Raw genomic sequence first — 14,647 nt, 5'->3', positions numbered from 1 at the left:
CTGTCAACAGCCTTTCTTTTTCTCATTGCTCCTTTATGGAGGTAGGAGTTATGCTTATCACTGAAAGCTACAGTCTAGACAAAGACACTTTTTGACTTATCTTTGTATAGCTAGAAAACAAAATGAAATGACACACAACAAAACGAAAGGCTGATAACAAACAGTTCTTTGTCAGCATAACAATTTTTCTCAGCCACAACCACAGGTCATGCTGACTTGCTTGCTCAAAGATATGACTTCCACTGTCTGTGAGGTAGTTTATAAATCAAAGATATTTTCCTAGATAGTAATACGCAATACAAATATTCGCCTATATATGTTTGTGTGTATGTATAAGGGAATAAATATTTAAGTAAGTATTGCTCATTCACTGCCCCATTCAAGGCACTTCAGTCCTACTCTGCTAAGCACAAGTTCTTTCTCAAGCAGCAACAACAGCTTAATAGCCATTAGGCCTGGTGCTTTACACTGGAAAGTTCTCTTGTAACGCTAAAATTGGTGCTTTTAAGGGAATTGTCCTGCTAGAGCACAAGCTGACTTTCAGCAAGACTGAATTAGAATAGGCTATGTACCAGCTTAGCACAGAATCTACAGTCTTGTAACGCTTTTCTAAATTACAATTACAGTGTACTCTAAGTACTTCTAGTGATAATATTTTTTCCAGTTTTAAAGTGCTTAGTTCTTAAATAGTACTGAAATATTAGCTTCTAGCACTCTGAATCTTAAAAACAGCCCAAACAAACATCTATTTTAATGATAATGAATTTTAGGTTTCTTAGGACCTGTATAATTGGAAGTACATGCTTCCTTGTGTCTATTAAATACAACAGGGTTAGGGTTTTGTTCTTGTTTTTGTGTGTTTTTTGTTTGTTTGTTTGTTTTTTTAATTATGTTAGAAATATTTGTGATTAAGATACTGCAGATATGGTATAAAATTAATTTTAATCATTTGATGTTTAGACAGTATTCCACTATTAACATCTAACAAAAAATTCAAGGTCATGGATTATTTATTTGAAAAGAAGGCACCACACCACACACTTTCCTTTAAATGAGAATCTAAGAAAGATCCACTTATGGGTTGACAATGGTATTTGAAATCAACTGAATAAAACAGGACAAACTACTAGACAATGTATTTTAACTGTTTATATATGCAAACTCTCAAACATTTCAGTACTTACCTAAAGTGGGTTTGGATGATCCACATTTAAACATATGTTTATTGACCTCATTCCAATTCCATAACTCCAGGTTTCCAGTTTAGACTCCATTGTATTCCTTTTTAAAAACACTGTTCTTTGTCTCAGTATCAGTGGCAAACGATTCTCACATCCCTGAATCTGAATCTCCAGGTGAAAACTGGGGGAGCAAACTGCATCCCTCTGTAAAGGAGGAGGAAATCTGAGACCAACTCATGAGACTGAATGTGTGCAAGTCCAGGGGACCAGATAACATGCATCCTAGGGCCATAAGGGACCTGGCTGATGTGGTCGCTCTCCATCATATTTGAAGAGTAATGACTGTCAGGCAGAGTCCCTGCCTGATATAATTCTGTGATTCTTCACTTCTGACTTGCTCCGGAAGAGAGTCACCAAACTGAGCATTTGATGTGAGAGTAAAAGTCTCACCATCCTTAATCAAATTCTGTTATAACCACCAAGCCTTAGTCAGAGAATGAACGAGGTTAACATTCTTTGACTTTAGCAAGTCAAAATGTTTTGATTAACATTTTTCCCTTGTGCTTTGTATGTCTGCACTGAAGGATGGATTTTTTTATCCTGTGTGAACTTGCAGATCCTTTTATTTATTCTGATGTGTCATACATCACAGTTGTTTATTGGTGCCTAAAGTATTTTCTGCTGTTTATCTGTAGTTACACTTAGCTATTTGTAACTTAATTCAGTAATGAAACTTCTGTCTTTCACCAAGAAATGTTTCTCTTTTGTCTAAAATGGGAATTTTTCTTAGCAGTTTAACTCCAGTAAAGGTCCCGGTTAAGTTTAGTATCTCCTAGCTCTAAACTGAACATACTTTAAGAGAATGGCATCTGTTTTTTTATATGAACGATAGAAGGAGTTTCTTATCAGTAAATAGAGCTCGAACAACAAATATCTTATGGCCCTGCAGAAGTCTTGAAGAATTCTAGAAATTGTCTTGCTCCATTTTAAAAATGGCAAGAATATCCTAGAAATGGCTTGCTCAGATCTATTTATGTGTTACTCTTTCAGTAGTTCTCATTTTACAGTTGCAAACTTCTGTGGTTCTCCAGTTCTGTTACACCCCAGGCCTTATTGCCATAACTGTTTTGGACATCAGCTATCTAAAGTTTACTGGGTGGACTGAATAATGCATTCTATTTAAGAATCTGGACTGTGATGAATGCTGTAACCAGAAAGTCTTTTAAAATCAAAGCTTAATAGGTGAAATAAACATTTTAACACAGTTTATCTTCTCTGAAGCCGCTCTCTTCAGCAGTAAAACTAGAGGCTAGCCTAGGTTTTTATGGCACTGCAGCTGGTCCTGGAAGTTGGCTGGAATATCTTCCTGCAGCAACTGTGCTTCCTCTGGACAATAGAATCCTTTTCCTTCTTTACAGTATGTTTTATCCTTAGGCCCCAGCAGTGGCTCACATGGCAGCACAAGTGCAAACTGCTGGTATCCTGAGACTGGAGCTTTGCAATTAGCATTTCAGGTGTCATTACATTAGCAGCTTGAAGTGCTTAGTGAGTGACATCATTTCTTCCTTTCTTCCAGCCTTTTTCCTTGAGGAGTGACAGTTGACCAGTATACTTATACACTAAACATCCAAAAAAAAATATATCATACAAGCTAATAAAAAGTTATTACAGAGCAGCTCCATATCTTCCACATTCCCAGACAAACTGTACTGCAACAGCTCTGTCAAAGAATCAGTGATTTGACAACTATTTCACATTATTCTGAAGTACAGGGATATAAGAATGTTAGTCACTGAATGCTGAGATGACAGATTACATTAAGGATGTGCCTTCTGGCCTGATCATTGGACTGGACAGTTATTTTGAAATTTCCTTTTTGAGTATTGTGTGCCAGGGTGACTAGACTCTTGTAAGACCTGATAATTCATGTTGAAATCTGTTTAAAAACAGAGTACTTTAAGGGGAAAAAAATATAAAATAATAAAGAATTCTACGGGGAAAAAGCACCAGTCAAACTAATAATTTTGCCATATTCCAACAAATTTCTGAGAATTTTAGCAAAAGGTAAATACAGACTACTTGCTGGAATTTTAAGGTCTCACAATAAAGATAATAAGTTGGAATAACAGACAAACAAGAAAGAGTACAGTGTTCAGAAATGACTGGCAAACCAAGAAAGTTAATGTCAGTAGTCTGAAAATTATAAGTGGAGAAATTTACCTTGAGGACCAACATGTTCCTAAGATGCTGTTGTAAGCAAAAGGTAGGGTCAGTGGCCTTGGAACCTCTTGTTAGCTGTTCTGCTGCTGTGCTTTGCAGCGGTAAATTGCTTTCATTTCCCCTAGTTCCTGGATGCCACAATGACACAAGCTACAGTACTTGAGTAATTCAACTCTTTGCTGACTTACAACTTGCAGTTAAGTCTAGAGCTTTCCAAGGCAGTTGATTTTGCTTGGTCAAACTATTTTTTATATTTTATTATTATTATTTTTTTAATGCATGGCTATTTAAAGCTGTAAATCTTTGTTTAGCAATAAAAATTCTTTTGTATTCCCTGCGTAAGCAAACAAGGGCATGCAGAGTGAGTTTAATTCATAGTCTGCAAGAACGTTTCAAAAAATGATTGACAGATTCACATTTTTTTCTAAAGGATAGCAATTGATCACAGCTTGGTCTTCTGAGCAATTAAAAGACACTCAAAAGGAAATACCAAGTGGAGAGATGTTTTCCTAAATCATATTTTTTGTTTTGAATGTGCAGTAGTTGTAAGACTAATGGCAACCTGTTTTTAATACTGAGGTTTTGCTGTGAGATCAAAGAAGAGGAATCTGGTGTACAGCTTCTCTGTTACTGATTTTAACTCTGGAGTAACATATTGCAACCTTTCATCTTCCAGTAGTTTCACATACATTGTAGCAGAATTTCTTGAGGAGCAGATAAAGTATATATGTATTTTACAGTTAACATCAAAGCTTAGGTTTCACAGGCTCTGGAGGGTTTGTTTATGCACTTCGTCTACTGCAATGTTTTCAGTTCAGGCTATTTTGGTTGATGCAAAGGGTTATGAGCTGGCTGATGGATTCAGCAGCTGCAAATTACAGTATCAGCTGCCTGAGAGACTGAGTGAAGTGGGCAGTTGGCGGCCAAGTGGATGCAGCCTCTCTGGCCTAAGGAATTCCACAGTCCATGCACAGGATATTCCATGAAGGATGACAGAACTTTTACCTTGACACAAGTAGGAAGTAATTTAAAAATAAAAGTGTGCAGTGGATGGCTTGAGGTAAATGATGGCAAAAAAAAGTTGCTTTGGAAATGGTACACTGTAAAATTCAGGCTCTAACAGCTCTTGACATTAAACTATATATTATAAAATGGATAAGAATTTATATACTTTCATTTGTAGGCCATATATTATTGTGGTTGACCTAAGATAAATGCCAGCAGAAAAACACTTTTTTCTTTTTACTTAAAGTATGTGGGTTATTTTATCTACTTACTACTTCTGGTAATAACAACTTGCACTCATTGCAGCATTTAGGTACTATCTCACTAGGCACTGTCTCACCTCTGCAGACTTTGTAAGTTGTTGCATTGTTGCTTGATTTTTTTCTATTATTTATTTTACCATGAGTACGCCCACTGTTCAGCAGTGCCACAGTTGAAGGCAGGACTTGAATAAACTCTGGAAGTATCTTGATTCCAGCAGTTTTAGCTGGAAAGACTAAACTTTGAATTCTCTTGGAAGTGAATAACTTATTCCTACCCTTAACATTGGATCTCTGTGTATTTGAACTGCATTAATTATTTTAAAAATATTGAATTGGTAGCTGTGATAGAGGTAATAATTTTGTTTTGCTGAATTATCTGTAAATCTAAATATTGTATACAGTATAAAGAAAATGTTATACTAGACACTATCATCTGGATTCGAGGTTGTATTTTTTCCTCTCAAGAGGTTATTTTTGTACCAGGCAAGCATAAAGAAAAGATAAGTAAATAGATTGCAGCCTTATTGACACTACTGCTAAGGTCTAAGCATCATATGACAGTTACAAAGCAGGTAAAGTGGATACCAACAGGGACCTAATTTCTTTTTCCAAATTTAACATGAGATGAAATCTCTCTAAACCCAGTTCTGATCCATTTTATCCAGGAACCAACCATATGGTGAAATGAAATCCAGTTCATGTGAAAACAGCAACAAAATCAAGCAAAAATAGGAAACTACCAGTTCTGTGTGATGCAGGCAAGTGATCTTATGGCTCTCATGGTTCTTGTCCAGAAATACCCAGTAGACTGGTGTATGGCCATGAATCATGTGTGCAGGATCTAGCACATCCAGAAGCTGCAGATCCACTGCTGGCTGTCACACAGGGTTTGTGTGTGTTCATTAAGGCTGTTGCATTGATGCTACCTGCCTGTAAGCTCTCAGTAAACAAAACTGCTCTTGCTGCTCTTCAGACTTGGATGGTGTGTGCAAGTGAACCACACAACAAATATGAAAACATTGACTATTTGGATCTATTAATAGGGGAGTTAAGTTCCTTTTAATCTATGCCTGGCCCAACTTTAAATTAAATCAAACTTCCTGACCTTTTCAATCTGATTTTCATCTAATAAGAGGTGGGGTTTTTTCTTTGTTTGTTTTTTCCAACAAAATCCAGTGCAGCAAACACAAGAAAAAAGCAAAATAGCCCAGAAAAACACAGCTGTAGAAAGCACCTAATGTCAGCATATTTTCCTGGAAAGTAAAAAGTCATTTATAAGTTGTTTATGTATATGTGACCTTTACTTGTATGTTGCACAGATTGGCCTTAAGGTCTCTCCATGTTGCTGGACCTGTCATGAGTGGTTAATTATCTTGTTAGAACGTGAAGCATTTGGCTGCTGTAATGCTCTAAACTGTAAAGTGTTTCAGAGGTTAATTGTTGAGGAAAATCTGCAATTTATAACAAGCCTTGTAAAAATTAGTAGAGTATGTTCTTGCATATGGGCTACTTTCAAACCTTTAGTGGTGCTGTGATTTGCATTTTAGGAGAAACTTTTCTGTGTTGCTGTGGGAAGTTTGTCTACGTCAGAAACTTTAGATGCTTTGGGAGACAGAGTGACAGTAACTCCAGAGAAAACTTAATTGAGGTTCTGATACTCTTGATATGCTGTAATATCTAGATACATTACTTGGTGTTTTCATACATTGACAATTTCTCCTTGTCAAAACTCTCTTTTGAGAATCTTTTTGGCAGTTTAATTCAGCAGGTATTATTCAGTAATTATTCACATAATTCAGTATGTGCTTTCTGTGCTTGAGGAGCTTGAAAATAGTGAAAACTTATTTTGCACTTTGGTACATAATTAAGCTTATCCAGCTGAGGGAATACAAGATATTTTTGTGCAGACATATAAATTTGCAGTTACTGCACAGTGCACTGTTACTGAGAATGAAAATTAAACTATTTTATGGCCAGAAGGGAGGAGACATGAGCAGCACTGGAGAAATGAACCCAAATTCAGTCTGATTTGCTTAAAATATTCTTCAAAATATTTGAAACAACATAGTAATACATCAGTGTTTTCCAGTGAAGTTTCTATTATGGTTTGCCAAGAGTTTTAGCTGTACTTTTATGCCTGCAGAATGGGTTTAGTGCAGTAATCTGTTAACACTTGAGACAGTTTACCTTCCTGGCAGTGTGTGAACATTTGAAGCTCTGAGCACATGCAGCCCTGAGCATTGCCAGGTGCCTGAAAGTATAGATGCTAGTTGTCAAGACCAAATGATCAAGAGATGGGGGTGGAGGTAGAGGAAGGGAGATCGCCTACTTCTGAAAGCAGATCCAAAACTCTGCTCATTGAAACTCCCATACTTCTTTGCTCACCTCTGGCATTTCAGGGATTTAGCTGTCAGGACTTTATAAAAACAAGTTGCTGCTCATAGTACTCAACCAAAGCAGTTTATTTAAGGCTAATATTCTATCTCTAGCACTAAATGTGTTTTTTAATATTTTCTTGAGATTTAACTTTGGTTTAATTTGTTATATACATACAGCTTCATGTTCAATAATTTGGCTTTACTTTCAGACTGAAGTTGTCAAATCTGAACAGATAAAAATCCCTCTTCTATATTATTAATTTAGAAAGAATTGGCTTTATTGAATATCTTGTTATTGTTTATTGAATATCTACTGCTGTGCAAAACCATGAGTGTTGTCAGAAACACAAGCTTTTATTATAATTGTTTGATGGGATTGTTTTGACAGAAGCAAATTTGAAACAAATCAAAATTATGTTGCTTGTTCTCATTTTTATTAGTGTTATGTATTTTTATACTGCCATTTACTGGTTCTGGTGCTATTTTTTCAATATTTTAATAGCATTTCCTTACTTGTTTATAACATGTTCTTTAGACACAACATTCAAACTGGATTGTTTTAAAGCAGCGTTATTCACTCAGTAGTTTTTGTCTAAGTATTCCTTAAAGTCCTGTGCTACCTAAATTTTTCCTTTCACAAAGAAAATAAGATGTCAATCATAAAGACCTTACACTGTAGGATAGTTCAGAAGTCTGGAATACTTTTAAGTTTGGAGGATACAATCCCATCATAGTCTTTATTTTATAACTTGGTAACTTACGTTTTCTTCTTTACTTTCTCAACACAACTGTTTACAGCTTCTCTTCCACTCATTTTCTGTTTGATTCGGTTTCAGAACAAGACTACGCAAAAATTAGTGACTTCTCATTGCAGCAGTCAGCAGTCAATCTCAGGAATAGCTTATCTACATTGAAGCCATTCCAGACTGTTGCCCTACTCAGTTATAGAGGATTGGTTTAAAGGGAAATACTGTCAAAAATTTTCTTAATGATGGGACAGATCAGATTGCAACTGGAGGGGAAAAAAAAAAAAAAAAAAAAGAAAAAAGAGGATAGAGAGAGACGTTCATTGTGGCAATATTATCGCTTTCATTCCTATTTCTGTCTCCCAGGATGTCAGTTTACAGTGTTAGTTTTCTGCTTCTGTTTCATGTGACCTTGTTGTGCCATCTTTCCTTACTGTATGCTGGGCTTACTGAGCATTCCTGCCAAACAAGTCAGCTGCTGGTTCAGTTGTGATAGCATTGCCATAAACAAATAAATAGAGAGAGCCCTAGATGTATTCACTATGTTATTTTTCCTCTCTGAAATAAACTAATCAGCAATTAACAAAATGTGGTTGACAGGTAGATCTGATCCATAGATGGACCTTGCCTGTAGCTTAATACATACTTTGTTTTTTCATTACAGGATATTTGTGAAGATATATCTGATCACGTTGAACAAATTCATGCTCTACTAGAGACTGAGTTTTCCCTGAAGCTTCTCTCATACTCTGTCAATGTGATAGTCGATATCCATACAGTACAACTACTCTGGCACCAGCTCCGTGTTTCTGTTCTGGTTCTGAGGGAACGCATTCTCCAGGGGCTACAAGACGCCAATGGAAACTACACCAGACAGACTGATATTCTGCAAGCATTTTCTGAAGAGACAAAGGAGGTATAGTAACTAAATTCAACATTTTTGATAATTTTATCTCTATTTGAAGAAGCTTGTCCCTGTTGCACATTTTAAATTGCTATGTCGACAATTTTAAGTGTGGATATTTAGTGCTACTTTTGTAAGAACCTATCTTGAGTGTTTTCAGTTAGTGTCTGAATCAAGCAAAGAGAAGAACCAGTAAGACAAGCTTTCAGAAATGTCGTATTAGTGGTAAATAAAGTTATCTCCTGGTTGAAATACTTTTCTTAAAGGAGTGGAAATATTTACAGAGGACTGTACAGTTGCTCTTGAATTTAAAAGTCACGTGCAGTTCAAAACCGACTTTTTACATGCAACTTGGTGTCCACCTGGACCCATAGCTCCTTTTCTACAGAGATACTTTCCAGTAGGTCAGCCGCAAAGCTGTACTGGTGTAAAACCCTGAACTTGCCTTTGCTGAACTTCATGAGATTCTTCTTCACCCAACTCTCCAGCTGCTCAGATTTCTCTGAAAGTCAGAGCAGCATTCTGAAAAACATCAGCAAACTCTAGTTTCATGTGAGCAGCAAACTTGCTGAAGGTGTACTCTGTCCCTTTTTCCAGGTAACTGGTAATTGAGATGAACTAGACTGTACCCAATATTGACCGCTGGGGGGCATCACTTGTCTGGATTCTGCGACCTATATTACATAGGAAGCGAAAAGCCCCGTAAAGACGTCCTTAATTTCAGATCCCCGAATTTTAATGAGAATGTGCATACCTTTCTGCTCCCTTTTGAGTTTTTATATGTCTTTGCTACAACAAAGTGGGTGGCCCTGAAATCAATATTCAGACATGTCCAGGCCCACCTTCCACACCCCCTCTTCCTCTTAAATGTGCATCTGACTCTTCAGATTCAGTTTCTCCTTTGCCGTTGATGATAAATCCTCTCTGGCAAGTGTGAAAGAAACTGATGCTTGTCTGAACATCCAGAGTGGTGACTTAGGGTGAAATCTTTATTTTTTGGCATGAGTGTGGTGATTTCAAGACCTAAGAAAAGGGCTAATTCAGATACAAAGAAATAGAAAATGTCCCTTATGGCTCTTATTAAAACTGCTATAAATGTCCTTCTAACAAAGGGGAGTACTGACTGGAGAGGGAAAGTGCTTTTTTAGTTATTTATTTATTTTTTTTCTCCAGATTGGCTTGTATGATTATAATACTAATATAAAAAATAAGTAAAAATAAAAAAGGCAGTATATTCTATCACAATTCTTTAATTTCTCCCAGGTAAATCATAAATAACATTTGGTAAAATTAACTGTAACTGTACTTTGGTGAATCTTGGTGTCAGCAAGAAGAGATACATGAGATTTCACACTTTGAGAAAATAGAATAAAAACCAATGGGACAAGCTGCTATGATGGTGATGCCAAATTGAGGAAACAGATTTTTAAATAAGAACTTTAGGAAATTAATATTTGGAAGGACTTTTCCCTTTACAAACTACCCAGAAATAGCTAAGAAGAAAAGAAAAATCAGTTCAGTGCAGCCTGAATTCTTCCTAGCTGAACCTCATTTGTGAGTTGTGTTTCACAACTGATAACAATAGGAAATACGGAAAGGACCAGTATAAGTCCACATTAATATACTGTGAATTTGAATGTTCTCAAACAGCTAAGAAATTCATAGTAGAAATACCTTGCTAATTAATTTAACTTACTGGAATGAGTTTAAAAAAAAAAAAAAAGGTGCTGAATGAAATATAAATACAAGAAGGTTCTGGAAATGCAACCTACAAAGTTTTACAGGGAATATTACTATGTGGAAACAGATCTTTTGAAGTAAGTCATTCCTATTGGTAGCTGTGCAAATAATTAATAGAATATTTTCCTGAATTAAAAACAATAATAAAACTCTGATAATACTGGCATTAAATAATGCTCATCTGAAACACACATTTAAATGGCTGCCTGAGAAATGACCAAGCAAAATGGTCTAATGAATGTGATTGTAAATTTTATTAAGATTCATAAACACATTTTTTTAAGAGACAAAGGAATGAAGTTCATTACTCAGGAGAAAGGAAGGCCCCTTGGGCCTTTGGGAAGGGGTTTGATTTATATGTGGCCTTACAGCTTCTAATATTTTCCTCAGATCGGAGGAAAAAGGCAGCTGCAGTACAAATCATTGCATAGTCATTATTTTCCTTAATAAATGCAGCTCCAGAATGGAAATTCAACAGTTTTATAGAAACTTCCCTTTTTAATTCTGGACTATTGATGATGAACATTTTGTGGCATAGGTTCTACATCTGGATATAATATGCTAAATAAAAAATATTTTCAATGCCCATGATTTCAGTTGATCTTTTCTACAAATAATAGTTTTAGTAAGAGGAATTTTATGTTACTTTGACTAATGTAAGTGGGGTGGGCAGAGTACAGAGCTTAAATGTGTTTAAAGAAGATTGCAAACAGTAGCCTTCTTTATTGAGATTCTTCTGGTTCAGACCATAGGCCATGTGGCTTATTTGAGATTGTAGGGTTAACTGCACATTCTTTAGGTACAACTTTGCCTTAAAAATATCTATTATGTACATCAAACCAGCAAAAAATAGAACAACAGCGTACAGATTTAGTTTCCTAGAGTTAGAACCCTAAAACATGAATTTCTGCCTTTTGTGATGTTTTTAAATAGTTGTTGTAAACACTTGACCTAAAGTTCTGTTTTATTTTTCTTAGATGAACTTTTCTGTTCCTTGGTTGTTTAGTGATTAATGCTTTACTAGATCTTAGGCAATGGAACATAAATTGATAGTTCATTATTTTGTGTGTAGTATATGAACTTAAACTTCTAAACAGTACAATTTCTTCATCTATTTCAGGATCGTCTTGACTCTTTAACTGAAGTTGATGATTCTGGACAGTTAACTATCAAATGTTCTCAAAATTACTTGTCACTGGATTGTGGTATTACTGCATTTGAACTATCTGACTACAGTCCAAGTGAAGATCTGCTTGGTGCTCTAGATGATATGACCTCCAGCCAAGGTAAAGCAAAATCATTTGAATCCTGGAACTACAGTGAGATGGATAAGGACTTTCCAGGACTTATCAGAAGTGTGGGTTTACTTGCAGTAGCAACGGATTCTGTTGCTCCTCAGTGTAATGAAGCATTAAATGAGAAAAGAAAAAATTTACCTCTTGTATCAGAAGATGGAGATGAAAACAAGGACAGGAAAGGACCACATGAGCTTTCACAGTCTCCTTCTGCTAATTCTTCTGTTTCTAAAGGACCTTGCTCTGAAGATGGGATCTCATCAACTGAAAGCAAAACAGTTTCTGCACAAAATAAACCAGAATACAACCTTCCACAACTCAGTGGTGAAAAAATCAAACACCCTCACTGTGAAAACTCAAATCCTAAGAGATCCATAAGAGACTGCTTTAACTATAATGAAGATTCCCCTACACAGCCTACTTTGCCAAAAAGGGGTCTGTTTCTGAAAGATGATGTATTTAAAGACTATATGGAAGCCAATGACTTTAAAAGGCAAATCTCTCAAATAGTAAAGAATGAAATGAGTAGGAGTACACCCTCGCTGCTAGATCCACCAGACAGGTCCAAACTTTCCCTGGCTTTACAGTCAACCTACAGTAGTCCTTCTGCTGTTAGTCAGTCTTATGATTGCTTAAATAAAATAGGTGATAGAAATCTTGAGTACACAATAAATAATCACTTTAAGGACAGTCCTGTAAGTCTAGGAAAGCCTGGTTCCCACACCTGTAAAGAAAAAACAAAGCACAAGAAGTCTCGTGACACTCCAGAGAAAGTGAAAGCTGGCAGAACATCTGTACGTATGTGTAAAACAGCTCCACCAGTAGAAGTCAAAAAAAGGGGATGTCCTCTACAAAATGGAATCACTTCTCATAACTCTCAGTCTCTAGAGGGCACAGAAACTGATTCTACTTCTGCATCATCAGATTCTTGTAATCAGGGAGACCCAAATGGACAATCACAAGGCAAAACTGAGCCTTTTAGTTCACCATGTAGCCAGAAGAGTGCTTCCTCAGCTGGTACTGAACATATCGACTCATCGCCTCTTTTACTGAGAAGAAAGAAAAATAAAAGTTTATCCTCATCACCAAGTTATAGTCATACTAACAATAAAGATGGTGAGGTCTGGTATGGTTCTGATGAATATTTAGCACTTCCTTCACATCTCAAACAGACTGAAGTGTTAGCTTTAAAACTAGAAAATTTGACAAAGCTGCTGCCTCAAAGGCCCAGAAGAGAAACTATTCAAAATATTGATGACTGGGAGTTGTCAGAAATGAACTCAGATTCAGAAATGTATCCAACATACCAGGTAAAAAAACACAAAAAAATGGGTAGAATTTCACCAAGCTCTTCAAGTGATATAGTATCTTCCTTGGGTGACAGTATTGAATCTGGGCCTCTCAGTGATATTCTCTCTGATGAAGATCTTTCTATGCCTGTGTCTTGCATTAAAAAATATATTGAAGGAAAGTTGGAAAGTACTGCTGCCACTCAGCCCACTGAGAATGAAACTTCTGCATCAAATAAATCAGCTTTAATTCGTCAACTCATGCAAGATATACAACATCAAGAAAATTATGAAACCATATGGGAAAAAATTGAGGTAAGGTCATAATCCTGTGTTTCTGTGCTGTGTTTTTAATAAGACTGTACATAGAGATGGAGCTGGGAGCAAGGGAAAATCTGCTTTGTTTTTCATTTAATGATGAAAATAGTCCCCTCTGATCAGTAGAAGTAGACAACAGTAATGATCATTGTGTTTATTACTGGCTGCAGTTAACCTTTATTATACAGAATTTTATTATTTCACCAATGCCTTTAAACTTGGCAAAACATACTCTGCAAAGACAGCAGAGATTCTTTTGGCCAAGATTATGTGTGTAATGTGTTATTTTTGGAAGCGTTTGAAAGTTAGGGATCATTTTATTGAAATAATGTTTTGTAGTGCCTACTTCATATTGCCTATTTTCTTTAACAAAATAAATAAATAAATAATTACTTTAGTCCAAGAATATGGGGATAATTTTCATGACTCCTGTCACATCATGTATAATAACCTCATTTCATTTTAATCAGTTCTCTTTTTTTGTAGTGATATTCCTCCCAGTGTTGCTGGAACTAAGCATAACAGCTTTTAATGTCACTTGACTTGTTGACTTGAGTTGAGATAGAATTTTTATTTTATTTTTTATTTTTTTGGCTTCTTGCATCACTTCTGAAGTACAACATTTTATATTGACAGGAATAATTTTGACTTAATATGACTCTGGAAATATATTGATAGTAAGCAATTTGCTGAATGTATGCTAAAGTATTTGTTGGAAGACTTTTCCATTGTCTCATTTATATGGAATATAAACATCTGAGGAAGCCAGTCAATTATGTTTTTTCATACTACTAAATTATGCAGATACTCTTGCACTGGTACTGTCATACTGTTAATCTTTCGGATTATCCACTGAGAGTATTCTGCTTATTTAGGTAGTACTGGGTATCTCCATTCTGTGGCAAATCACAGTTTCTGTGGCAGCTCTGTGTACATTTCTGAAATTATATTTTGGAGATCAATGTGAGAATGAGTGATAGAGAATTCTGAATGTACCTTTTATTGTTAAGATGTAGTTCTACACTAAAAATAGCATTAAAGCACTTTAGTAGCTACCCTAAATTAATTGTAGAATACAGATTCAGGTTGATAGTTTCTATTATAGTAACTGGAAAAAGAAAAGATATTTCTGCAGGCAAAATCACTGGCATTATTTGCAGTGTCTGTTGAGCCTGGAGGAGGCTCAGGGGGATCTTATTAATGTGCATAAATACCTAAAGGAAGGTTGCAAAGAAGATGGGGCTTGATTTATTTAAGCGATGCCCAGTGACAGGGCAAGAGGAAATGGGCACAGACTGGAACTAAGGA

General features: G+C 35.9%; 1 protein-coding gene across 2 annotated transcripts in view; it reads left to right on the top strand.

Annotated features, from left to right (window-relative positions):
- Positions 1-14,647, top strand: part of AKAP6 (A-kinase anchoring protein 6) — a 250,248-nt gene that overhangs the window by 67,682 nt on the left and 167,919 nt on the right. For both annotated transcript variants that reach the window (XM_072337277.1, XM_072337276.1), the window contains exons 3-4: positions 8,458-8,709; positions 11,558-13,336. In XM_072337277.1, coding sequence (XP_072193378.1) covers positions 8,458-8,709; positions 11,558-13,336 — 2,031 coding nt within the window. The remainder of the gene's footprint in view (positions 1-8,457; positions 8,710-11,557; positions 13,337-14,647) is intronic.

This window comes from Excalfactoria chinensis, chromosome 5, assembly GCF_039878825.1.
Source record: "Excalfactoria chinensis isolate bCotChi1 chromosome 5, bCotChi1.hap2, whole genome shotgun sequence".
Lineage (NCBI taxonomy): Eukaryota > Metazoa > Chordata > Aves > Galliformes > Phasianidae > Excalfactoria > Excalfactoria chinensis.
Note: the sequence above shows the minus strand (reverse complement) of the source record. Positions and strands in the feature narration are given on the sequence as shown.